The sequence below is a fragment of the Crotalus tigris genome, unplaced genomic scaffold (genome assembly GCF_016545835.1).
Source record: "Crotalus tigris isolate CLP2741 ecotype Arizona unplaced genomic scaffold, ASM1654583v1 scf7180000023687.2574627, whole genome shotgun sequence".
NCBI lineage: Eukaryota > Metazoa > Chordata > Lepidosauria > Squamata > Viperidae > Crotalus > Crotalus tigris.
Genome location: NW_024100118.1, coordinates 1,800,212 through 1,828,006, shown reverse-complemented (window position 1 = coordinate 1,828,006; position 27,795 = coordinate 1,800,212). Strand labels below are relative to the sequence as shown.

General features: G+C 37.0%; 3 protein-coding genes across 6 annotated transcripts in view; 1 reads left to right on the top strand and 2 right to left on the bottom strand.

Moving 5' to 3' along the window:
- The window catches only part of ACOT12 (acyl-CoA thioesterase 12), a 36,432-nt gene extending 35,308 nt beyond the window's left edge, over positions 1 to 1,124 (top strand). For both annotated transcript variants that reach the window (XM_039320760.1, XM_039320759.1), the window contains exon 15: positions 491 to 1,124. In XM_039320760.1, coding sequence (XP_039176694.1) covers positions 491 to 634 — 144 coding nt within the window. In that variant the 3' untranslated portion in view covers positions 635 to 1,124. The remainder of the gene's footprint in view (positions 1 to 490) is intronic.
- A 292-nt stretch (positions 1,125 to 1,416) lies between these two features.
- ZCCHC9 (zinc finger CCHC-type containing 9) lies at positions 1,417 to 11,851 on the bottom strand. The gene is made up of 6 exons (XM_039320761.1): positions 11,679 to 11,851; positions 6,665 to 7,042; positions 4,560 to 4,710; positions 4,316 to 4,408; positions 3,175 to 3,243; positions 1,417 to 1,612 (listed from the first exon to the last, which is right to left on the bottom strand). The coding sequence occupies exons 2-6, from the start codon at positions 7,022 to 7,024 to the stop codon at positions 1,494 to 1,496; spliced, it is 792 nt and encodes a 263-aa protein (XP_039176695.1). The 5' UTR covers positions 7,025 to 7,042; positions 11,679 to 11,851; the 3' UTR covers positions 1,417 to 1,493.
- Positions 11,852 to 17,875: 6,024 nt separating this feature from the next.
- The window catches only part of CKMT2 (creatine kinase, mitochondrial 2), a 37,475-nt gene continuing 27,555 nt past the window's right edge, over positions 17,876 to 27,795 (bottom strand). For all 3 annotated transcript variants that reach the window (XM_039320779.1, XM_039320780.1, XM_039320781.1), the window contains 4 exons: positions 26,464 to 26,587; positions 24,627 to 24,761; positions 24,304 to 24,429; positions 17,876 to 21,987 (listed from right to left, as the gene is read on the bottom strand). In XM_039320779.1, coding sequence (XP_039176713.1) covers positions 21,868 to 21,987; positions 24,304 to 24,429; positions 24,627 to 24,761; positions 26,464 to 26,587 — 505 coding nt within the window. In that variant the 3' untranslated portion in view covers positions 17,876 to 21,867. The remainder of the gene's footprint in view (positions 21,988 to 24,303; positions 24,430 to 24,626; positions 24,762 to 26,463; positions 26,588 to 27,795) is intronic.

Here is a 27,795-nt window from a genome sequence, read left to right as displayed (position 1 = left end):
TCCTTTTTATCACTTTTAGAACTGTTACATAAATACCTGAGATATTTATATATTAGTTTACAAGTTATAGTACAAAAGAAGGGGGACAATATAACTTGAAAAACTTTTTAAATGAGAAGAAGTTTAATAGCTTTCCAAGTAGCATCTGTGTGAATAAGTTGCTTTTGGGTGCAGAAATATTTAAATTTCCTTTCCATATATTTTTTCATATTGTAAAGCAATTCTCTCCTCTCATTACAAAATCTTTTTGAGATTAGCTGGGTTGAACCCTCTTATTATCAGTGAACTTTCATATCTAAGCATAAACTTAAATTTGGCCTTCCAATGAACACTAGTATTCTAAAAATGGCGCCCTTAGGAAGTGATTAAAACGAATATGCCTGTCATGTTTAGAAAGAAGCCAAGTAACCATATGAAGCTTAGAATCTTCCATATTTAGTGCAATTTATAGCATGGATTAAATCACAATAACCTTCTATATATTTTAAAGGTTTCTGTCTTCATCCATGGTGTACATAATATCATGCCTTACTTTGCTGGAAACCTGGCTTCTCTATGGGAATCAATTGAAGATATAGCATCTATGTGCATCCAGTTCTTAGAATCAGAGAGCAGCAAAACGAGCTACATTTAGTGCATCAATACGGTACTGAAAATGCTAAAAATCATTGAAAACTTTGTGGATGAACTTTCAGTCTAATAGAGCTATTGCCATCTATTTATTTGAAACCATCACTATGACAATTGCAGTATCATCCAAGGCTAACTGAATGTTTGTCCACCTAACCATCTTCTAAATTTTATAACCACCTTAAAAATGATTTTTAAAAAACCTTGTAAATGCAATCTATATTATATTATAAATATTATTTTAGATGCAAATGTTTATTTTAAAATGAACTTAAATCTGATATTTATTATAATGTTGTGTATTAGGACAGCCTGAACCATATATATTTCACAATCTTGCAACTGTATTTCTGTGCAAGTCATTTTGGCACAAAATTTCTGTATAATGAATCAGGCGAGTTAAAAAAGATGTTAGCTTTAATAAAAATGACTGTTAATTATAATTTTATATTATAATGTCTGATCAATATGATAATAAAGTTTATACAACATTCTATTAAGTTCTAGCCATCATTTGTTTAGAAACAGCATTTTCATAAGTAAATATTTGCTTAGTGGCCACTGAGCGACCAAAATTCCAATTCCAGTTGTGGTCCAGGATGAATATTACCTGTACTGAGCAAAGGCCACGTGATTATGTAATATTTGGAAAGATTTCCTTCCACTTCAAAGCTAATGGGGCAGCCAGTTTCTGCCATATCCTATTGAAAGGCTTTTTATTCTTCTGCAGGTTTTTTTTATTTAGGCTAAATTTTATCACTAGATCAATACTTAGAAAACAACATGTAGTTTTGGGATCTCCAAAACCTTATGGTTTTTATTTTAAGTCATATATTGAGAAGTATTATACAGAACAAGAATGGTCAAAAATTAACAATCTTAGGTACTTTTGGTTTTCCTTTTTGTGGCCCAGGGTTTTCTAGAACTTCTTGATAATCTGCACTCATTCCTTTTATCCATCGACCAACAGTTACTGCTCGATCTATGGGGTGGGGAGAGGAAAAAATATATGAGAAATCAACTATCTTTTATTCCAGGATACATAATTCAGTAATTTGTACAAGTATTTCTTGCAATAGTGATTACATATTTTTTTTATTTTTAGCCATGTTAAAAGTTAGATCAAATTATAAGCTTTCTAAGAATTCAAGTTGATTAAAATATCAGTACTGATATTTTCTAACATTTCCAGCCTTTACACACAATTGATAAACCAAAAGCTACAATGCTATTTATTTTATTCCAATTTTGTTTTCTACTGAAAAATAAATCTTATGTAGATGACTCCTTCAACAATTTGTAACAAGAATTCCACCTGTGGCTAATCAATTTCTTGATACTATTACTATGAACATGATATTCCACTTCTGCAATTCTTCAGTGCCTATGTATGTATGTATGTGTGTATTGTTTGTATGTATGTATGTATGTCTTTAATAATTTTGAATATTGGAATCCCAGGTATGGACATTTAAAGTCAATAAGATAAAAACAATGAACTCCGGGATGTAAAGCAAAAGGCTTTTTTAAATTGCTAAGCTTTCCTTAACAACCTGTTAACATCATCAGAGCAAAGGGCTAAATGACAAGGGAGTAAGTGCATAAATTTACATAACAGTTAAAAACGGTTATAGTGTGGCATGTGCACATAGCGTGCTTAAGCTCTTTCAAAAAATCACACTGATGACAGCAGGCATATAGCAGTCAGTCTCAAGACAAGATTCAAAAGTCACACTTATCAGCTGTTTGGAGCTACATGCTGATGATGATAACAGGTTGTTAAGGAAAGCTTAGCAATTAAAAAAAGCCTTTTGCCTTACATCCCGGAGTTCATTATTTTTATCTTATTGACTTTAAATATATGTATGTATATACATACATACACACACACACACAGGTAGTCCTCAACTGACGACCACAATGAAGCCCAAAATTTCTGTTGCTAAGTTGAAACAGTTAAGTGAAGTTTGCCCAATATTACAATCTTTCTTGCCACAATTGTTAAGTGAATCATTGCAGCTGTAAAGTTAGTAACATGATTGTTAAATGAATCTGCCTTCCCCATTGACTTTGTTCATCAGAAGATCACAAAAGATGATCACATGGCCCCAGGACACGAACCGTCATAAATTTGAGTCAGTCACCAAGCATCTGGATTTGATCACATGACCATGGGGCTGCTGCAATAGTCATAAGTGTGAAAAGCAGTCATAAGTCATTTTTCTCATTGGAGTTGTAACTTTGAATGGTCACTAAATGAATTGTTGCAAGTTGAGAGCTACCTGTATGTGTGTGTGTACACATACAGAATTGTGAGTGTTGTTCTCCAGCTGTAATAGCTAATATGTCTTAGAACACATTTAAATGGAATAGATATCTAATGACGTGTTAAAAGTTGGATAATATTGAGTAGCAGATTAATCAATACAACCTGAAACAAGGATGATTCAGTGAGTTTTGTAATTATCTAGCCAGAGTTCATTACAGAAGCCTCTCTCTATATAACTCTGTCTTCTTAAGAAACAGAAGTTCCAAGCTTCTCACCTGAGCTTTGATTTTCTGGACAGTCTCTTTTAAAGTGCTCCACAGATCCGCAAATCCGACAAGACCCTCCTATAAAAGCATAAATATAAATAATTGAATTTAATGCAATATATTTGGAATGCATATGCCATATATGATAACTGTACCTTTATTTTTTAAATAAAGCATAAATACAATAGGGGAGGGGAACTGATTTTAAAAAAAACTATTTGCCAATGAAAATTATAATATATTCTACTTCAAGAGAAAAAGATGCTGGCCTTTAAATTAACATAAAACTCATAATTATTTATAATTAGTAACAGACTATAACAGTTGATGAAACATTTTCTGTAGATTAGCATTTATCATGTACAGGAGAAAACGAAAGAAATTCAGATAGACAATAACATCTTTGGCAATTCTATGCCTAAAAATGGCTGGATAAAGAAACATTATTTTTGAGTAGCAGCCCCATGCCCATACTCCTAAGTATAGTTCTGGAGAAGTTTCCAAGATTATGAAGACCCCTTTCCTTTTATCTATTTCAGTATCCCTTATCCATGATCTGTCTTCCACCATCACAGACACACAATGTACACAGTAAGGAAAAAGAAGTGAATTTTAAGATGTGTTTTACTGTATCTTTAACCCAGCTTAATCTATCCCATTGCTTAGCTGTTTTAACAGTTATATCTACTACATCTCCACCTTCTTCTTCCTCTAGGTGGGCATCTTCAGCTGCTTAAATATAAAAGAGGAGAGGGGAAAGGATATAGAAAAGGTACTTTGTGAAAATCCTTCCTGATAGCTGTTCACTTTGGCTAAGGAGATTAAATTTACTAAGATTTCTTTTCTTGAAAAGACTAATCAAAGATTTCTTTCTGCTTAATTTTTTTTGCCAAATTAAATTCTTCCCTGAAATTGAAATTAATCAGAATTTTACCCAATTCTTTTTTTCTGAAATTTCTTGTTGAAAAAATTTGAAAGTACTTTTTCTTATTACTTTGTTTCTTTTACTCTTGGTTTTCATGTCCTTTGTAAATCTTTGCATTCACTCAAGCTGCCAAGATAAGAGAAATATTCTGAAGCATTTCAACAATCCATTTTTTAAAAAAAAGGGGGGGGGAAGGGGATTTCAAACAAAAAAAAGTGGCCTTACCTTCAGCATAAAGTCCTTTAGGATTATCAGGACATGACCTTGACAGATGACCCATTTCCCCACAAATAAAGCATTTTGCATATGGAAATTCCCCTGAAAGAAATTCACATATTTGTGTCATGAGGGAAATACATTAAGATATTGAAAATCATCATAATCCTAATTTGGAATATTTAAATCAATATTATCCTTATAAGTGATGATAAACATTTATCATGCTGAGAACCATAGTTATTACACATACCAAGAGCTGGATCTATTTTTGCTTTGCATTTGTTGATTTCATGTTCAGTAGAGCCACATCGGTAACAAATTCCGGTTCCCATGTCTTGGCTTTCAAGGACAGCTGGACAATCTGCAACCCCATGTCCTGGTTTTCGACAGTGGAAGCACACCTTTGACAGTAAAAGGAGAATTACCATGTGAATCCATTATGGACTAAATACAAATGTTTTTTACACTAACCGCTTTTCAACCTAATTTTACCAAGACATATTACAAGTAGAAGCCACATACACATATAATCAGTCTCCCAACAGAAATGCTTCAGGGAAAGGATTTTTCTCAGAAGACTTCTTCACAGCACTGTCTGAATCCATTACTATTCGTTTCTATACTAATTACATTTGCATTTTATTAAAAAAATCTTGTAATTTAACCCTTACTCTGAAGTGATTTTTTCAAGTGAAAAGCCATTAATCTCACCTAATCATATAATTAACAATTGTTTTTATTTAAGTTTTGCAAAAACAACATCCTACAATCATATATATTTGAATAAGACGCTAAAAGTTCCAGAACACTAACCCTGAATTTCTCTAACAGTAAAGGCCATATTATATATAGTGACAAGTAAGCCAAACAAAAAATAACATTTCATATTATTTAAATATCATTAAAATTAAATATATTTAATGTGATTAGTTTCCAACCATTTAAACAACTTGCCCTTCCATTAAAAATTACAATCTGGTAATAGCTTTTGGAGGTCTTTAGAGGCTGCATGCACTAATATACAGATAGTATTCCTCTGATTTAATTCATTTCTGTATAGGAACTTCCTTATGACCAGGATCTATCTGCTACTATGAGTTTCTTACAGAACACAGAAACTGCATATTAAACAATAGCGAGCCAAGAAACCAAACAAATGGATCATTGAAGAAATCAACCCAACTTCTCACGAGGCACAAATGACCAAGTTCAAATTAGCCTACTTTATATTATATAAAGATTCAGCTCTCTAGAAAAAACCTCTAATGCTGGGAAAGGTAGAAAGAAAAAGATGACAACCGTCAGCATGGTGGGCACACTCAATTACAGTGATGATGGGTCAAGGTTAGGTAAGGATCATCATGGAGAAAGTCTATAAGTGGTCACTAAAAGTCAACACCAACTTAATGGCATGCAATCAATAATCAATACTGAACAAATTTGTTTCTTTCCAATACTGTTCCACTTTCTTGCGCTCTGTCTGGCTCTGACGTATTCTCACAAAAATGAAACAACAAATAAAAATGAGACCGATTAAGCAAAGTTACTGTCAGGCCATGGCAATTTTTTTTTTATCAGCCAGAAAATACTTGTTAGATAAAGTGGAGCACAATTGTTCATACTTGAAACTAGACTGAATTTATCATTTTGTTCTTTTACAAATAAAAGCGTCCTTTCAACTCAGCTTATCTGGCAGAAAATGTAAAATCAGCTTAGAGATTAAGTGCCAAATTAACAATTTTATGTGCCAATTGTTCAGAGCAGGTTATGTTTTAGAAAAAGCAAGTAATATTCTTGAAAAATATCCAGTTAAAAAAAAATCAGTAAATCACTTGTTTTTATTCAATCTCCCTTGAATGATATACCGTGTTTCCCTGAAAGACCTACCCGAAAATAATCCCTACTTTGATTTTGGGGGGTGGGCCTAATATAAACCCTACCTCAAAAATAAGCCCTAGTTTGGGGGCGGGGTGCATGGTTAAAAATCAAGCTAGGGCGGGTCGGTTAGGGCTTACCATTGCAGCCAGGTCCCCCATGGATCGACACTTGCCTCGCCGGCTTCACAGACCTTTCAAAAAGCCCTCTGACCATGAAATGTAGGCCGAGCTCCATTCTTAGCTACAGAATGAAGCTGCTCCTTCGGCTGCAGAAGAAGTGGGCTGGCTGGACAGGGCTGTTGGTGCTGGAAGTGAGTGGAAAACACACACACACACACACACACACACACATACACACATGAAAATAAGACCTGGTGCCTCTTTTGGAGGGAAAAAAAAAAGACTGGTAGCTGCAGTCCCTATTTGCACTTCAAGAAAAAAAATATTAAACAGTAAAAAAAAAAAAAGAGTATCTTACCATTATATTCTTCTTAATTTCCTGGCGCTTCACTCTCCTCTGTTCTCGCCGCTTGTCCTTTTTCAAAGCTGTTACTATTTCTTCCTCTGTTTGATGACTATCAATCAATTGGCCATTGTGCAACATCTGTGAGTTCTGTTTTAAGTATTCCATAAAGCCATTGACATCTTCATTCAGGTAGTCTTTTTTCTTCTTATTTTTCTTTTTCACTTGGTTGTTCTTTAAAGAAAAACTATCTGGAGAGCTCTTCTTTTTATTTGTTTCTACGGTTCCAGCAGGCCCATTTTTCAGATCATCCCAGGGTGTTGCGTCTAGAACCTTCTTGTTATGTGTGACCCTTGCTCGAGCCCATCTTGTCATGACTTCATCCAAATCTTCCTGCAAAATCCATATGCTTACTGTCATTGATAAATTCAATCTGGTTATAATAGTTATAGGTGCATAAAAATATCAGGTTATGAAAATCATGATTTACTGTATTTCTTCCTTCAAAACCTTACACTAGCAAAAGAAGGCAGGTTGCTGGAGAAGACTCCTGCGAGTCCCTTGGACTGCAAGGCATTCAAACTGGTCAGTCCTAGAAGATATCAACCCCGACTGCTCTTTAGAAGGCCAGATCCTGGAGTTGAAACTCAAATACTTTGGCCACCTAATGAGAAGGAAGGACTCACTGGAGAAGAGCCTAATGCTGGGAAAGATTGAGGGCAATAGAAGAAGGGGACGACAGAGAATGAGATGGCTGGATGGAGTCACTGAAGCAGTAGGCGTGAACTTAAATGGACTTCAGAAGATGGTAGAGGGCAGGAAGACCTGGAGGAACGTTGTCCATGGGGTCGCGATGGGTCGGACACAACTTCGCAATTAACAACAATCCTACAATGCTTCCTGATTATCTGTTTTTAATTTACAGAGGAATTTTGACATAGCATCTCAACATTTAATCAATGTGACAGTCATCTGATCACTGTACAAGGAAAGTGACCTAATTGTGAGCCAACAGCAGGAAGAGCTTCTAGTATTTAATTATGGAAGCACTAAAACGTCACAAATTTTGCTGTACATTTCATTCCAAAAGTAACAAAAATGTAGCAGATGCTTTGTAGAGCATGATCATGGGGAACCAGAGCTTTCTAAATGGCATAGGCTGCATGCCTGCTGAAATGGAAAACAGTGGAAAAATCCTTTGGTTTATGTGAGCAACTCTTTACAAATATTACAGCAGATAGGTGGAGCTTCTATTCCACCAAGAAATACTTTGTGCTGTTTAACACAAAAAGGTGTAACAGACTGAGGAAAGGGCTCACAGTTGCAGTTTAGTACAAATTATGTCTCTGATAATAAAAACTATTAAGGTGCTCACCCCCAAAGGAGCCACTTAAGATCAGAGCCTTCTGAATATAGATAATACAGTAAGAAATTACCTTTTATGTTAGGTGATGTCATTTAAACTGAATGTCCTAATGTCTCTAATGCTAATGGATCTACCTGAGGCACAATCCCTACCTACCTACTGGTCAGTGGTTAAGTGGCAACCAATGTATGGGCCCAAAACGTTAGAGCTCTCGGATAAAAGATACAAATAAGTCACAGAAAGTGTTTCATGGTCAAATGGCCAATCCTTCTGACATCTCCTGGATACTCCCTCTTCAGACCTGGCAAGATGGTTTACGGGGCCCATCTCTCTAGCCCAGTGGTTCTCAACCTGTGGGTCGGGACCCCATTTGGGGTCGAACGACCATTTCACGGGGGTCGCCAAACAACGCAGTCCGCCATTTTTTACCCCCTTTTCCTTAGCTGTGCCACTCCCTTGTATTCTATTGGCTTCTGAAAGCCAATAGAATAGACTCTCTTGAATAGAGTCTAATTCTATTGGCTTTCCAAAGCCAATAGGAATTGTCCAGGCTGTCTCTGCCCTGCTGAGCCCGCCAAAAGTCCCATTCTGCAAACGGGGCTGCACCAGTTGAGCAGTCCTCGACTTACGACCGGTTGAGTAGTCCTCGACTTACAACCGGTTGGGGGGTCGCGGCATTAAAAAGGTTGAGAACCACTGCTCTAGCCAGAGATGATGAATCAGGAAATTGTGTTGGATCAGGAATGCAGTCACTCCTGAACTCCACCATTGTTTTAGGACCATTGCAGAGGGATGCAGTCCACAGCCCAAGATGCAGCAGTTCTCTCTAGGAACAACAATGTGTCCATAGCCTTAACAGTGTGACCTTCTGCTTCTTCCCTACTCCATATGAATCCTTTCCCCCTCCCATAGGCCTTTTCCCTCCAATTCCTTAACCCCCCCCTTCCTGTTCTCAGTTCAAGGGGCCAGATTCCAGCCAATCAGGGAGTGCTGGCTGATTGGCCTATCAGAGATCAGATGTTTCCAGCCAATTACCAAAGTTTTTATCTGTATGGAAGTACGTGAGCAGCTCAGGTAGCAGCTGCAATTCTTTGTGAATTTGTAAGATGAAAAAGCTGCTGGTAGAGCAGGGTTACACTACTTTTTAAAATGGATAAACAGATGATGCCTTCTTTTGATTTAGTGCAATCCAGCAAGGTAGGCAGCTCTCAATTATAGTTACAAGATTTGCTCTGGCTCTTTTTCCTTCCTGTTAATGTCCTCTGCCATTAGTTTTTTCCCAAAAGGAAAACAAGCAGAGTTTTTCCTAATGGGAACAAATAATGTAAACAGTTTTATTAATGGTTCTTCTAATCTAAGTATTAAAAAGCCAGAATTCATACCAAATAATGATCAACCTAAAACCCAGTCCACAAATTGATCAGACTAGAACATCTGAGTAAAGGTATACCCTTAACTACATACACTCTTTTCTTGGCAGAGATGGTATTTCTATTTAATGATGGCTGCTCCATATTTAACCATAATATCCACCAAACTAAGATGGAAGGCAAGTAAAGTGGAGAATGATATGCATCCCAGCAGGGAGAACTGTTGCTTGCTTACTTCTTTTTCAGAATGGCACATCATGTCCAATTTTGCAACTGTATCACCAAGTGAGAAAGGAAGTAGAGGCTCATCTTAATAGAATAGAGCTGGAAGGGACCTTGGAGATCTTCTAGTCCAGTTCCCCACTCAAGTGACTGTCTAGCCTCTTCTTAAAAATCTCCAGTGATGGAGCGCCCACGATTTCTGAAGGAAAGCTGTTCCACTGGTTATCTTCATTGTCAGGAAGTTTCTCCTTAATTCTAGGTTGCTTCTCTTTTTGTTCAGTTTCCAAACATTGTTTCTCGTCCTTCCCTCTGGTGCTTTGGTGAATAACGTGACCCCCTCTTCTTTGTGGCAGCCCCCCAAGTACTGGAATACTACTATCATGTCTCCCCTATTTCTTCTTTTCTTTAGACTAGTCCAGGGGTAAGCAACTTTGGCTTTTTTATGACTCGTGGACTTCAACTCCCAGAATTCCTGAGCCAGCCATGCTGAGAGGGAGAGGTTTCCATGCTGAGCCAAACTGGTTCAGGAATTCTGGGAGTTGAAGTCCACGAGTTATAAAAGAGCCAAGGTTGCCTACCCCTGGACTAGTCAGACCCAAGTCTTGCAGCCGTTCTTCATGTTTTAGTCTCCAGGCCTTGCATCATCTTAGCTCCTCTTCTCTGAATTTTTTCCAAACTCTCAACATCTTTTTTGTGATATGATGACCAAAATTAGCTGCAGTATTCCAGGTGTGGTCTTACTAGGGTTTTATAAAGCAGTATTAATACTTCACATGATCTTGATTCTATGCCTGTTTATACAACACTGCTGGGCTCATAGTCAAGTGATCATCCACTAGGATTCCAAGGTCTCTCTCACAGTTACTGTTTTTAAGCCAGGTCTCGCCCAGCCCGTACTTGTCCCTTTTATTCTTCCTGCCTAAATCTAACACTTTGCTTTCTCCACATTGAAATTCATTTTGTTGGATAGGGCCCATTGTTCAAATTTATCAAGATTTTTTGGATCCCAAATTTGTCTTCTGGGGTGTTGGTTTGCCAGCCAGCTACAGATCCATCTGGTGGTGATATTGTCTATTCCACCTTTTTCTAGCTTGCCTAGGAGTAGCTTGTGGTCTACCTTATCAAATGCCTTACTGAAGTCTAGGTGTACTATGTCCACAGTATTTCACTGGTTTATTAGTTTAGTCACTTTATCGAAGAATGAAATAAAGATTGGTTTGGCATGATCTGTTTTTAACAAACCCATGCTGGCTACTGGTTATGACTTTGTTTGCTTCTAGCTATTCACAGATCTGTTTTTTTATTATCTTTTCCAGGATCTTCCCAGGTATTGAAGTTAGACTGATTGGTCTGTAGTTTCCTGGGTCTGTTTTTTTTTTCCCCCTTTCTTGAAGATGGGAACCATATCAGTCCTTTTCCAATCCTCAGGTATTTTTTCGGTGCTCCAGAATTTTTGGAAGATATGGTGCAATGGTTCTGAGATAACATCTCACTCATTCTAAACGTCTGAAAGTTCCTCTGAAAATAGTTAGAACCTTGTAGGCCAGAGCTGAGCAGTTTGTTGCCTTACAAATGTTGGACTCCAATTCCCATAATCCTATATTATTAACCATATACCCTAGGTAGGGCTGAAGGGATTGACATGCATGACATCTAGAGGCATACTGCTCTCAGCAAAAGCATACAGCTTTTTTTGAAAGAAAACTTGCAATTGGCCATTCAGTGAATATTGGGAGCTCCCAAAAAGTTGCACAACCCACCCAAACTGAAATGCATTGAAATTCAATTAAAGCTAAAATAATAAAATGCAGTTAATATATTAGCTACCATCACAACAGCACTGCAACACTTTAAAAAGAAAACTTATAGGTAAGAAATGGCATGCTTTCCTGAAACCTGGTGTTCTCCAGATGTGCTCCTTGAAAACTCCAAACTTCCAGTCAGTACCGGAATTCTGGAAATCGCAACACATCTGATGACTCTCTCAGATTGGAAAGACTAACACGCCGTCAGAGGCTACTGGCTCTTCTCCTGAGTGGGGGATTTCACAGCGAAGATTTTCACAGCCTACCTAAAGATACCGATGAAATGAGCGGCCCAGAGCCCAAACTGTCCGGGGAAGCCAATGAGTGTCAGTGGAGTTTCTTAAAACTCGCTCGCAGCAGTTCCCAGAACTTAGGTCGATCCAGATTACAGGAGCAACTCCACTTTATCTTCCGCCCAGCTTATCTGACGGTCCACCGGAAGGTCTTTTCCGCACTACGCAGCTGCGCGCCGAGAACAGAAAGTGCGGGGACCAATGCGACAAAACGCCTCCAGAACATTCGAAAACTACAGCCTGTGAAGGAAAGAGCGGTCGAAAAAAGTCCACATCTTGGCACCGCACTTCCGGGAGGTGAATCAGGCAGCACTTTTATGACGTTACCAGGCAAGGGCGGAGTCAAAGGAATCTGTCCCTGTGCCAAGAGACTTAAGGCGCGGTTAATGGCGGAAATAATATCTTCTAAGGGTGGGGGAGCAGCGGTTGTGTTCTCTAAATCTACCGACTTCTGTCTGTTCATAACTACAAAAGTTGTACCATATGCTGACATTTATGCAGTTATTCTGATGAAGGATCGCTGCTGGTGTTTTTTGCGCGGATACAATTGACGTGCGCAACTGGAAGTAAAGTGTTAGTTTATTAGATAACTAAAACGTTCCTGTTTTTCTATTAAAACATAAATTATGCCCTACTTTCAACCCATCCGAATTGTACACTTTATCTTGCTTCTAGCTGTCTGGGGGCTCTGATAAATTTGAAAATTACTTTCACAATGGATGTGGATGTCATGGAGAAAACCTATGTAGGTGGTCGCTAAGAGTCGACGATAACTTCATGTCACTTAATTTGCATGTGGTTTATAGTGACATGGTTTGATGGATATGCAAACTATTATGGCGGAAAGGGCTACATATTTTGCTAAGCAAATTTTCCCCCCACTTCTTCAGATATCGCCAAATTAAAAGTTACTGATTCACCAGAATCATATATGAACTGCAGTACATAATCTTGTGTCATTAACTGGATTCTTATTCTAAAACTTTTAGGATAGTTTTTCTAAGAGAAGGAGAGAATGGGTCACTTTTTCCCCAAACATAAACCTTGTGTAAGATTCAATATTCTTAAAATATCTGTTGTTGGTCAGAACAGTTTAGCACAGTGTTTCTCAACCTTAACAATTTTAAGGCATGTGGACTTCAACTCCCAGAATTCCACAGCCAGCAATGCTGGCTGTGGAATTCTGGGAGTTGAAGTCCACATGCCTTAAAATTGTCAAGGTTGAGAAACACTGGTTTAGCAAGTTATTTTCCCTCCTGTCCTGCTTGGTTTACCAGGAACATTGTAGACTTTGATCTGACCCACTACATCTATGGCATTTTATGTATAAAAGCCATCTACTTGTTTTTTCAATGACTGCTGGTACAGATTGTTTTGTTAGATTACAAGAACTCAGCTGTAGGCTCCTCCTTCCCCCTTCCCCCCATCAATAATTCTGAGAAGTGAGCTGGGCTGCAAGAGTGTGATTGATCCAAAGCCAGTGAGTTTATGTGGCTGAGTGGGCCACAGCCTGGGTCACCCTGTGACAGTCCAGCAGTTTAACTACCATATTACTATGGTTCTCAAAAATGACCTTTCATGTACAGTCATATTTTCTTCATAATCTTCTTATGTGGTTGTTTCTTCTTGAATATAAACTTTGAATAGTGCTATGTGCCTACAAACAAAAAAGAACGTAAACATGTTTTATCAAAAGTATTACAGTTTTCAAATAATTGGAAGTAATAGTTTCTCTGAATAGGTCACACCTCCATGTACTGTATTATCAAACTCTTTAACGACTTAGAATATGTTCAAAGATGGTTTATAATGATAGTTATGGTACTAAAAGCAAAGCTTTAAGAAGAGAGATCTAAGCTTGAGCTTGAGAAGACAGCACTTTTCATATGCGTCTCTGAAGATCAAAAACTATCTAGGGTTCTAAGAACTTTGAAAGATATGATTCAGTGGTTCTGAGATCACGTCTGTCAGTTCCTTCAAAATTCTGGGATATAATCCATTAAGGACCCAGAGATATGAATGTGTCAAGAGATGACAGGTGTTCTCTTTCCTTATTTTTGCTTATTTTAATTTGCATTCTTGGCTGTCTTTTATGGTTTTGTTTTTATAATTTTATTATGAAATAAATATTCCAAACACTAAGGAACAATTTCAGTCAGGAGAAACCAAATAGATATTATCAGTGCAAGAAGCTATAACACTCTGCTGTAGGGACTGCTGTAAATAATTGTAACTACAGGAATTTATTAATTATTTAAATATATTAATGAAATTATTCTACCAGTAGATGGGGTATGAATCTGTAGCTCATATTTACAAATAAGATTCTTAGTGGCATTTATCTTAAATGTTTTATATTTTTGTGTGATCTTATGTAAAATTAGGCATATTTGATTTCAATACATTTACATGTTTTTGATTTGACAGAATGGGGCTCTTATGTCCATAAGCAATAATGTAGAATTGCAGCTTGAAATTTAAGAACATATTGGAGAAATGTTCTGTAAATATAATTAATGAGGTTATTATCAGAAAACAAATGCATCTGCATAACAGTTAACAATTTAACAAAATATAACTTAAATAATCTATATTGTTTACATACAGCTAAAATATTGATATGCCACTTCCCTTGATAGTACATATGGTACGGTATATCTCTTTTTAATACTATGTGCAAATCCCTACAAGCAAATATGTGTGACAGCAAAAATATATAGCCCAAGGAGTATAATATATGAATCACAATTGCCTGCGGTAAAAATGTTTGCATTGTGGTGTCCCAGAATCAAAAGGGATATTAAGTAAACATTTTATAATCTATTTATAATAATTGCATCTTTTTACTGAAAATTAGCTTCTCTGCTCTATAACATTTTACCAGTAGATGGAGATATTCACAAAGAACCAATTTGCTTAGTTAATTGTTTTCTATCAAAAGACCTCCATTTAAAGGTTGATCTCTATACATTTACCATAGGCAAATGGCACAGGGAATAGCATGTTAAAAAAGAATTGAAATAAAGTGTAAAATGCTGCCATATTTTAGCAGTACTTTGATGTCTCATTCCCACTCCATCTCATCATATCTCTAGTAATTAAAACTGTACATAAAAACCCTGTATAACTATATAGGTGTTGCACCTTGTGATGTGCTTTTTTTTATTCCAATCTAGTCTATAGTTGTGGAATTCCATGATCTTCTCCCACCCAACTCTTATTCAGAGCTAGCCCTGCTCAGTAAGCCATCTGAAATAATAACATTTAACAGCTGGATTAGAATCACCTTCAGCTGATGCTGTCCAGATGTACTGGAACCAGAAAACTTTAAATGGAAATAGGCATCTGGCTGGGAATTCTGAAGGATGTTCCAATATATCTGGAAGGTATTTAGTTGAGAAAAGGTACAATAGGAGCTTTCACATTATTTTTATTGTTAAGGAAAGAATAGGTTAGTTCAAGCACTGATCTTTTGTATAAAACAGGGCCAAATGCAAAACCTTTCCCTGTTATTGCCAAGAAATTAACATTGACCTGGCATATATTACCAAGACCTGGCTGGACTCAGAAGGAGATTTGGCCAGCCAAGTTTGTGGCACCAGTTGAGAACCCAGGGCCGGGGTGAAGGTGTGATAAATGTTATCTGAGAATCACTTATGGCTTTCAGGGGCATTGCCCTCAAGTCACTGGTTATGAGACCCTGTTCATTAAGCTGGGCTCTAGAGATCAGTTGGGAGCGTTGCTGTGGTACAAGTCTGCCTGTGTAGGAATCTTCCTGCCAGAGCTTGACTCCATCTCTGGATTGGCAGTGGAGTTCCCCAGACTTATGGTCTTGGGGAACTTCAACATGCTTTCCCTAAGAGTGTGGTCTGAGGTTGCCCAGATGTTCATAGACACCATAATGGCCATACATCTATCTCATGTCATTCCTAGTCTGACACAGAACAGCAGTCACATGCTTGTTCTGGTGTTCTATCAGCAGTGGCTGTATGATCTGAACCTAGGGGAGCTTCTGGTGTCACCCTGTCATGGTTGCATCATGCCTTGATTACCATGGGGTTCTCTGGCACTGATATTCACTACAGGAAGGCTGGATCCATTAGATCAGTGGTTCTCAACCTGTGGGTCGCGACCCTTTTGGGGGTCACACGAGCCTTTCACAGGGGTCGCCTAATACCATCAGAAAACACATATTTCCGATGGACTTAGACAGGGCTTGTCAACCGCCTTCTCTCCCTCCCTCCCTCTGCTCCACCTCACTTGTTTCTGGAAAATATGCTGCTTGGCGGCAGTCTGCACAAAGTCTACCAAATGTGCCCTGCAGGGGGCGCATGAAGAGCACAGGCGCAGAGCAAGGCTCCGCCCTCCCCAGAGACTCATTGTGCAGCAACCGGATTGACTTCTTCTCATGCACGCAGGTCAGCCAAGGGGAGGCCACTCAGCACCCAACTCCTGCGTCTTTTGGCGAAGCTGAACAAGTGAGCTGGGCGGAGCTCTCCTGTCTCTGTGCAAAGGCAGGTTTGCCAGCAGCAAAGCCCCCAGCCACACTGGCAGCCTATCCCCCTCCCCTTGTCCCTTCCTGGCAGGGGGGTGGGAAGGAAGGAAGGAACGAAGAGGAATGGAAGTAAGGAACAATGAGAGAAGGAAGGAAGGAAGGAACAATGGAAGGGAGGGAAGGGAGGAAGGGACAAAGAGGAAAGGAAGGAAGGAAGGAAGGAAGGAAGGAAGTTAGGAAGGAAGGAAGGAAGGAAGGAACAATGGGAGAGAGGGAGGGAAGGAGGAAGAGACTAAGGGAGGGGAAGGAAAGGAAAGAAGGAAGGAAGGAACAATGGGAGAGGGTGGGAAGGAGGAAGAGACTAAGGTGAAGGAAAAGAAGGAAAGAATGAAGGAAGGGACAATGGGAGAGAGGGAGGGAAGGAGGAAGAGACTAAGGGAGGTGAAAAAAGGAAGAAAAGAAGGAAGGAAGGGACAAGGGGAGGAAAGGAAGGCAGGCACCCACCCCAGTCCCATCCCAGAGACCCATAGATTCCCCCCCCCACAGGCACTCTGCAACCTGAGTGATCAGCTGGCCATGCCCCCTGGCCATTGATCACATGATCCTGGGACACTGTGAATGTCATAAGTATGAATCAGTTGTCAAGCATCTGAATGTAAATCACATGACCCTGGGGATGCTGCAACAATCATAAGTGTGAAAAATGATCATTAATTCGCTTTTCCAGTGCTGTTGTAACTTCTAACAGTCACTAAGCGAATTGTTATAAGTCGAGGACTATCTATACTTTCCCATTTTTTCCTCTTTTTTTTTTTGGTCAAGTTTTTGATACCCTCCCTGGCAGCTGGATGGGGAGTTGGGGGTCACCACAACATGAGGAACTGTATTAAAGGGTCGCGGCATTAGGAAGGTTGAGAACCACTGCATTAGATTGATTTACCCCTGGTGACTGATGAACTTGGATGGGTTTCAGAGGGAGCTGGGGGGGGTGTGTTTCTATTGGTTTGCTGCATAGTCTTGGAATAAGAATATGCTACATAGTCTTGGAATAAAAAGGGGCAGCTGAGGTATTAGATCAGATTTCACCCATATGTCTTCTCCCCTCTCAGAGATCCTGGCATTCCCTATGGTTTACAGAGATTGAGGGAGATGAAATGAGAGCTATCCATAGCATTGCTGGCGCATATTAAGGACAAACTTGAAAGAATGTGGATTAGAGCTGTTTTAAGGCTTATTCTGTGGGAGTAAGGATGGCAAAGTGGCTGTGTTTCTCTGCCCTTATTGCATCCACGGATTGCTGCACCCCAGTTCTTTTCAGGTGACACAAGCCTTCTTGGGTAAAGGGAGTCTGAGGAACCTTTTGCAAGGTAATGCAAAGAGATTTGCATAGCATCTGTCAGATAAAATTGCTTGGATTCTTTCACAGTTAGATGCTGACCTTGTTGCAGGTCTGGATGAGATGCTTCTGGGGAGAGGTCTTGTCTGGTTATCTAGGAATGATTTGAACCTGAGGAAGTGGACAGGGTTCTTAGGACTGTGAAATTAGCCACATGCTTCCTAGATCCATGCCCCTCATGACTGGTGGAAGCAGCCTAGGGGGTGTTGTATGAGTCAGTTGTAAAGAGAAAGAGGGTTCTTTGAGCAAGGGGATAAATTGGACAAATAAATAAATAGGTTGATGGAGACAATATCTTTATTATGTATCCCCTGTGAAATGCGAAGCATATGCAGCCATATAATTCATGCGAGTATATGAAGATCATATTTTTAAATGAAGATGCACAACATTGATAAGACTGACTAAAAGAAATGAAAAAAGAAAAAGATAGCTGCAAAGGAATTCCTAAATATAGAGTGAAAATCTAGATGAAAAGACAGGAAATATAAAAGAAGGTATCAGGAAAAAGAAACACTTGGTTGAGTGCGTACAATTAAAAATTGATGTCGTTTCAAAATAATCATAATGTGTGCCAATATAATTCTATCTATGGGTAGTACATACCAAATGATAAGGATTAATATGCCAAAAAACCTTGGACTTAAAGCTCCAGTTAATAGTAGGGAAGAGAGAGATGTTATATAAACAGATCTAATTCCCAACAGCTACATAAATGACAGGTTTCCAGATCTGCTAATTTTCTTGCTTTGTTTTAGCATGTATTTAAATAAAATATAAAAGTTATCTTTAAGTATAGAAAAATACATTGTTCATTTGTAGCTGTTGCAATTTTTTTTAATTATTACTTTTGATTTAATCTTATATATTGTTCAAAACATAGATGTGTCCATATGTTCCTATATTCTTGTTCATGAAAATACAATCTGTAATCGTATTTTATTAATAATGGACAAATAATGTATTTTTCTAAAATCTGATTATGTTCCTCGCTGAGCATTCTAATTATGTTTCTCACAAGAATCAACACCTTTCTTCCTTGCAGTCAGCATATTTCTATGTAATAATAGAAGAAGAATATATCCTTTGCTATAGTAAAGTTTTTGTAGCACAACTTTCATACGCATTTCCCAGTTATTATCTATAAGAAGAATTTACCTATATAAAACCTAAAACAGGAAACTTGTCCCTTTATCATCATACCCTTATAAGTTGTATACAAAAAGGACAACTCTCCTGTTTTAGGTTTTATATAGAAAGAATTGTCCTAATTAAATGGTACCTGGTTCCATTTCTTTCTACCACTAGTTGCAAATAATCTTCAGATAATTAGCCTATCCATTTAAGACTACTAAAATTAAGAAACAAACTGTATATCGGAGGGGCTACCTAATATGATCTAACATTAATAATATCATCTATTCCTCCTCAGAATCAAGCTGATAGAAGCCCAATATCTCCCAGATCAATATAAATAGCACCAAAGCAAATACCACTTCAGTGGGAAGGCAACATGACCACAGAAATTGTCTTTGGAAAACTCTGGCTCCCTCAGGCAAGAAATGGAGATGAGCTTTGCGCCCTAAAGTTGGACATGATTGACATATGTCAGACCTTTGTACTTTGTTGTCCTTATTTTAGATAGTCAGTGTTTTAACATCTGATATAAACCTATTATCAGAACAAAAGAAAATCTGAAACAGAGTTGAGAGAAATAGGAAAGCATACCAGATCAGGATTCATTTTTAAAAATTAAAAAAAAGCTTTCCATCCCATTTTTTTTTTTTAATTAAGACATAATCACATATTCCTTGGATGTCTGGCAAGGCTTCTGAGCTGTTTTGCTTCCTACCATGCATTTTCCCAGATTCTTTTCTCTGAAAAACATTTGAGCTGTTACCCTTGTGGCACTCCATGTGAAGATTTACAACAGAAGCCAAAACAGGATGTACTTGGTTAAGATATAAACACTTCATTGAAAACTAGCCATAGGAATGAGTGATTAAAAACAACAAAGCTTTGTGATGGGAAGATACATCAAGGAATCTAGGTTCCTTCACTGCTGCCTAATTTGCTTATTATCGTATATGCATGAGAGTCTATCACAGAACATTATGCTTGATGAAACATTCTTGAAAAATCAAATGCATGTACAATCTTTTGTATTGGTCTAATAAAACAATATCTCAATGTAATTGTATCTGTTTTCTCATGTCCAGCATGACTGTTTTCAATAGAGCATGAGAAAAAAAGATAAAAAATGAAGTTAATAAACAACTTATATCTCATTTCATATGTGTTTGAGTAAAAATCAGTAGCAAAATCCTAACTTGTAACTTAGCTTCAAATAAGCATTTGTGAAAATTAATATAATTGAAATCGATAGATTTTATTTCTTACTAAGCATAAAAGACATTAGCAGATGTGGATTATAAATGTTATTTTGTGTTGAGTTTTACAGATAACACACCAGAAGTTACATCTGGCAATCTTTTTAAAGATCTTTCTACTAGATGGTGCTAGTAGAAATCTATCTTCTCAATTACTTTATGTTTACTCAGAAATAAATCATACTGATTTCAACTGATTATTGTAAATGTGAGATAATCAAAAAGGACCAAATTAGTAGCATCCAGTTGAGGATGTCACCTCCAGTTGTTTTTGTTCATCTTCAAAGTGGCTTTCTAGATCTGCTAATTTCTGTCCCTCCTTCCTTCTATCTCTTTCTCTCTCACACATACAGACACCCCTCTCTCCAATAGTAATGCAGAACTGTATCTAATTCAGGGTTGAACTATTGGAGTCTTGGTGTTTTCTGAGTTTGGTTGTTTTCCTGCAGACATTTCATCTTAAGACTAGGTAGCATCATAGGTGCATAGGATGATAGGTCTGCTAATGTTAGCTAGTCTCGTAATGAAATGTCAGCATTTCAGAGGGCACCAGTAAATCAACAAAAATTAACTATTTGAACAACTGAGAAGGATGAAATTCTAAGTACCTGTCAGGGGTTAAGGAGAACAACAGCAATAGCTTGTGCACTAAATAAATGCATATTCCAGGCAATATGACATCATTGCAGCATTCTCATTTAGAGCCTTAACTCCATGCATTAACTCCATAAGGAAACATACGGTAACTGGAATTGCTGTTACAAATGAGTAGTGATATTGCAAATGGGTACTGTGAGAAAAGATCCTGGCATAGCTGCCTCATCTCTGTTTCTGCTCGTATGTGGGATCTCACAAGTCTGAAGCTGACATAATATCCTTATGCCAAAGCCATAGAATTGCCTACGTGAATAATTGATGTCTTTTTAAAAATAAATTGAAAAGATATGTAGCATCTGAGGCATCATAAAGTATTTAATATGCCACTAAGATCTAATTTTACATATAATAATATATTACATTAATTTGTGCTTATCTAAAATGAAGACAACCAATATTTAACTATTTTCCCTATTCAAAGGAAATGTACAGAGGAAAAAATAATAAAAATTTTTCATCCCGTCAGTCGAGGGTTGCCATCACCATCTGAAACTAATTTGGGAATTGCTCCCCCATTACATAAATGTGTGCATATGACACATATTTATATACGTGTATGTATGTGTGTCTATGTATCTGCCAGAAGCACCTTCCGAAAATGGGCAAAATTAAGGAATAAATAAAAACACTGAATTGATAGCTAAAATGTATAGTAAAATGTGTTACTTGTAATAACCAGCACTTTATTTTTAACATTTGGCTCTGTATATAGCAACCATTCAAAATCATATGCACAAATTACACACTCTCAAGCACATTGGTGTCCAGAAACAGCAAAAAAGAAAGAAAGAAAGAAAGAAAGAAAAGAAAAAAGAAAGAAAGAAAAGGGAATGGAGCTGGGTAAGAGGATTAAGGAAAGATGGAAAATCTGAACTAAATGAATGGAATGAGGACATTGGAAGAAATAATTGAATAAAGGAAAAGAAAGGAAATGAGATTCCTTTGTGTATGCTTTAAAAGAAATTAAACTTCACAGGGAAATGCTAATCTTCAAGGGCAATTCTACTCTTCAGCAGTGATGTTTGCAATCATTTATATTATGCACATTTCTATATGTTACATTCCTGTCTTCTTCTCAGCAACCCTATCCAACCCCCTGATTAATAGGTACCTATTTGAGGAAAAATGTTATCCATATTTCTCTTTAATATTTTAAAGAAACACAGAATACATAGTCAATCCACAGACATATTTCCAGTCAGATGATAATCACTGGAAGCAGTTTCATTTCTTGCCAAACTGAGGCAGTGGTGGTGGTATCTTGATGTCTTGACCTTTCTCCAACTTCTTTTCACAATCAACCATATAGTTCACACCATCAATGACTAACTGGACAAGTTCCACCTGAAATAAAAGTAAAAGTTTCTGACATTAGATTATGAAGCTATAAGAAGATCAGGTAGTTCTATTGATAATTATGTACCACAAAGTTTATTATATCTTCAGTAAATTATACTTCATAATTCTTCCTAGACTATGCCATTTCTAAATTCTAGGAGAAAAGTGCATTGTGAATAATCCAATACAACGTGCGTTGAAATTGGTCACATGGAAGAAAATTAAGCTAGAACATGGAAGAAAAATGCAACCATACATTTCAATACAAAGTGGTTAACTCTAGAAAGATTTAATCTGCAAGTTTTTAAAAAATGTGTGTAGCTTGTCTCTCAGATAAAACAATTACATGGTAATAGTACTCCTTTCTTTTGTCTTTTAAAATCCTAAATTGTGGAAATGCTAGATTAACATAGTTTTTATATGTGAAAATACTGGATTAGATATCAAAAGCCATCAGCAGAAGAAAGCCCAGGAAACGTTGCATAAATACAGCAATCTTTCTGAAGAGAATATAGTAGGGAGAGGGGAGCCTTACAGGGGAAGGAGGAGAGGAGATCTGGATCCTGCCCATCTTCCAGCTTCCCTGTTCAGACTCAAGGCCCTGAGTGCTAGAGCAATTCTCACTGATTCTGCTGAATGCTAAGTTCATTAGTAATAAGACCTTCCTCTTCCATACTGGAGGAATGGGAGGGCCTGGCGTGTGTCACTGAGATCTGGTGAATGAGGATGAAGGAGCACCCCTGCCCAAAATGTGCTTATTTGAGTTGAGGGCATGGACGAGGAGTGGTATAATTAAAAAAACCACTGGAATACTAAAATTCATCTTTATTTGGAGCAGTGGTCCTTAAAATATGAAAAATCAAAAAGGTGAAGAATTAACAGCATTGGAAAACCTTACAATTACAGGCAGAAATATTCAACTCTGGTTGTAATGCTACCTTTAGTGTTTTCCCTAATCAGTTGGCCTCCTCTGAATAAATATTATTTCATGTAGGAACACAGCATATTATACAGGTGGCCATAATTATCCATGGTTTAATTATACATAATTTTCCATGTCTGTAATGGGTAAATAAAGACCAAATTTCATTAGTTGAATAAGGATTTTCACATATCTGTGATTTTGGCACTTTTTTGTGTTTGGAGGAAGGGTTTTGGTATGTTTTTTGTGACTGTAGCCTATGAGGAAACGGCATATGCGTAAAATAAAGGAAAGGGTGTAAAGTATATATTTTTAAAGATCTTGTTATCTATGCTAAAACCTAAGTGGAAAGAAGTGTGTTGGTTACTCCTGATTTATAAAATCATTTTTGTGGAAGGATAGGCTACCAGAGAAGACTATAAGCCCCACAGCTCTTTCCTTCCTTCTCCTGCCTTCTTGTCCTTCTCCCATGTCAAGATGATCCAGATGCCAATCAAACATCAGCTACATCAGCTGCCAATCAAGCAGGTAGGGGAAGAGAGGGGAAGATATCTGCCTGGGGGAATAAACAGAATCAAAGCAACAGGGATAGTGCAAACTAGGGCACAAGAGGCACATTTCTTCTTTGCCTGAGACTGGAATGAAGAAAAAGTTTTTCTGTTTCCCTCATCTGGATCAAAGGAGAGAAGAGTCAGGAAGCCCAGTTGAGAACACATGAGTGGAAAGGTGGAGAAACAGACTTGGATGGAAGAGAAATAGAAACCAGAAAGTAAAAAAAGATTAAAAGACAGTTGGAATTATGTAGAAGTTTAGCTCTATGGATAATGACAATCAGGGCACATAGGACTTAAGACAAAAGAAATTTAGAGGTCAACAATAAACTAATATGTTAGACATACAGAATAGAAAGATAGGAACAACCAGTGAATAGTAGAATTGTGGGCATTGTAACTCCCTTACTTTTGTGATGAATAGATTCAGTTAATCACATTTATATACTTTTTCAGATATACAAAAAATCACAGCTTTCGTGATTTTATTTTCCCCAATATTATCCACACATATGTAAAGGTATTTATTTATTTATATGGCCACCTATCTGATATACATGATTCTGAATGGCACACACCTTTAAAATGAATACAATTATACATGATTGCTAAAAAATAAACCAAAAATAAGATGCACACCAGCTAGAGAATCACAGCTAGGACACAAGCTCCATCACACACACCCAGGGCCAGCATAACTGCCAGCTCAGAAATCACTAAATTGGGTGAGGATTGTTCCTCAAATAAGCGAATATATCATTGATATGGCAAATACTTTCAGACACCTAGGTAAATAGATGTTTCTCTTCAGTTTTGCCTCCTATTAAAAAAAACTAGACAGAAACTTACCTCTGATCGTCCAATACGATCTAGATTGGAAATATCATACACATCTGCTACAGCAACTGTGTCAACTCCACCTGTGCCACGCTTCTGAAGTCTCAGGTTTTCCAGGATCTTTGAAAATCTAGGATCCTACAATATAAGGGACAATCACTTGAAAGCAAAATACTGAGCCTTTTTTTTTACGACATGCATGTTTGTAAACAAATTGTTCATCTAATTAAATCATTTAAGAAGGAGGTTCATCACCACTGTTTTTTCTGGATTGGTTTTACAGGCATCGCAAAAGATTGTTTTATGTTTAGGAGTCATATAAATTGCTTACTTACTTTGCTAAGTTTTGGAAGTTTAACATGAACTCCTGCACGTAATCCAGTTCCCAGGTTAGATGGACAAGTGAGGATGTATCCTAAATTTTCATTCCACATAAATTCCCAGCCTTGTTCTTTAATTAACCTCTCAACCTGGAAAGAAAATAAAATTCAATGAATCACCATAGTGTATTAACATGCCATCTGTGCACAGTACTTGTTGTCTATATCCAGACTGTTGTTTGTCAAATTCATAAGCTTCAACAGTCTGCTGCAAATAGAATAAGGACATTTTATCTATCAAATAAATCCGTAAAGTATAGAAATAGAGCTAAAGCTTCAGAGGCTGGATATTATATCTATATTACAGTATATCTTCACACAACATGTTTCAGTTTAGAGGACAACACTATACTGATTTTAGTCAGGGCTTCCATTTAGCTAAAGGTGCTAAAATTTATAGTCTTGATTTCCTAGCTGTTTAAAGCTTTATCACAGCTGAGAAATTGATCAGCTCAGCTGACCAGGTATTGTAGCCTTATTCTTACTTAATAAAATCTGTTGCCATTTTATGAATATTAGCTCATCATTTAATACAATAAACAGTGTAATTTGCGTATGACAATTTATTCTAAACAAATAGCACATATTTAAAAATAATATATTTTGTGGCAAGCAGCATGTTAGAAGAGTTGTTTTTATTGCACAGAGAGGTGAAGGCCATCTTAACACAATTCTTGCCATTTGTACTTTCTAAAACTTCAAACCCTACCTCAGTGGTCGAATTCAAATATGTGAACAACTGGTTCTCTGTCTGGATGCTGCTTCCGGAAGTCTGTTCTGGGCCTGGGCAACAAATAATTAGCTACTGGTTCTGCTGAACTGGTACGAACTGGCTGAATCCCACCACTGCCCTACCTCCTATTAAACTAAAACCTGATTCAGTTTAAACTTATAAACATATTAAATTGATTGTAATTAAAAATATGGCAATATTCCCTATTTTTGAGCTATCCTGTCCGACAAAGATGAAAACATAGAATATATTCTATGTATTCAATGTATTCTAAACATATAAAGCAATTAAAGCTATGAGAAAAGAATTAAATACGGTGTTTTGTGTGTGCCTTATGTCATATATATAAAATTTATATTTAATTCTTTATAATTAAATTTATAATTATATTTTAATTTTTTTCTCATAGCTTTCATTGCTTTGGAGATAACAACCTTGATTGGCTTTCAAATGAAATTTGTTTGTACTTAAGTCAATCTGATATTTTCATTGAAATTATAAGAAAATCTACATTGATTTAAACTTAGAAAACTATTTGAGTATGTGGTACTATTTCATAATTTAAATGAGGAATGGCAGTTTGAATGAACCTTTGGATAAAATAAAACTCCAAGCAAAAAACAAAAATGTTAGATTTCAGGCCAATTTTTAACAAGCAGCATGATATATATAATTAAATATATATCATCCTAAGATTTTTTAGGTCAGGGGCTGATATATTTTTTTGCCTGAGTTCTGTTCCACTTGATTCAAATCTTCCTTGATAATAGCAAAGCCACTGATCTCTCCCACTGTGAGAGAAACAAGTTGATTTGCAATAAATCAATAAAGGCAATAAATTGAAGAAAAAGCTCCTACATTTCGATGCAGTATTTGCAGTTTGTGGCAATTGCCTCATTCTAATTTAAGGGGCCTCAACTCTGCTAATATAGGAATCTCAAATGGTATCATATACTGTGCAATAAAAAGAAAAACTAGCAGCAATAACATTAAAGCACAAATGAGATGTTATATTAAAATCTAAAAATACTTTTTTAACAGTCAAAGAAAAGCATCCACCTCTATCAATCCACGACAAAATCTTTCAAAAACCCGCTTCATGTTGCCACCTTTTTCCATGGAGATCACCCTAATGTGATCTTCTTCATTGATCCAGATGAGGAATGTTTTATCATTGTTGTGCCTAGTTGAGAGAGATGCACAATTCATTAGTGTTTTGGTCATAGAAGACTTCAAAACCATCTTCATAGATGCTGGTCCTTTCATTTTACATTTCCCTTTTATTATTTATCATGTTGGAACTTTCATGGTGGCATCAAAAAGAAGGGTTACTCAGGATTTCCAGAGCGCATTTCTCTCTTGACTAGCAACCACACAATTTCAAATTTCCAAAGTTATAAATCCTACTGGTAGCGAACTGCTGCTGCACTAGAACATTTTGAAACAAAGGCAATGTGAGGCTTATGCTGCTATGGGAACTGGAAATGAGAAAACACGGAGGCACTTTTTGACTGGAAGAAGAGGAATCTGTCCCTCAAGTTTAAAACATTATGAAATAGGAAATGATGGGAGATACATCATCTCCATCTAAATTTTCTCTAAACTGATTTCTTTGTTGAATAATACAGGGAAGAACTGGTACAGAAATGGAGGAAATTCTGTGAAATACAGATTTATCAGAAGTGAGGGCCCTACTGCAGGGTATATCATCATCTGAGTTAAAGAAATAGTATGTTGTCGAGAGAAGTGTTTTCTGCATTCTGTCCATTCTCTTTAAAGTAATCAAAGTATTCAAGGCAGCACAAAACTAAGCCACTGGGTCAGTGTTTCTCAGGGTTGACAACCTTAAATGTGCAGACTTCAAATCCCAGAACTCCCAGAATATGGCTCAGGAATCCTGGGTATTTATATCCACACATCTAAAAGTTGCCAAAATTAAGAAACCCTGTACTAGATAATGCCTAAAACCTTCTCTGAAAAGTTGTTCCTTCTTTACTAGAGAGTAATATTAATTTTGCACAAGGAAATTACAGTTGCTCTCTAAAAGAGATCCTTTAATGGCAATAGCAAGAAGTATTGTCAGAGTATTGGGGTGCCGTCAGCTTGGACGAATACAGGAACTTTTTTATAGCAGGAGTGCTAGAATAATTATGTAATATGAAAAGAGATGAGCACAAGCCTTCTAGGTATTAATATTATTTGTGATAGGATGAGTAGCACACATTAGAGAATAAGAATTAAAGTAATGGAGAATATCATGTAACCATGCAAGAAAAATCAATTTAAGGGGGGAACATTTGTTTATTATGTTTATCTTGAAGATGTTTTAAAACTTGAAGCAGACAAGTAAAGGCATTCCTCTGAAAATAATAAAATAGAGGCTGGATATTT

Bases quoted from the DNA above. Each gene is read 5' to 3' on its own strand.
- ZCCHC9 (XM_039320761.1), bottom strand. From the start codon at position 7,024: ATGACAAGATGGGCTCGAGCAAGGGTCACACATAACAAGAAGGTTCTA. The intron at 4,409-4,559 runs GTATGTGTAATA...AATTTCTTTCAG, and splicing joins AAAAATAGATCCAGCTCTTG to GGGAATTTCCATATGCAAAA. The intron at 1,613-3,174 runs GTGAGAAGCTTG...CCCACCCCATAG, and splicing joins TCCAGAAAATCAAAGCTCAG to ATCGAGCAGTAACTGTTGGT.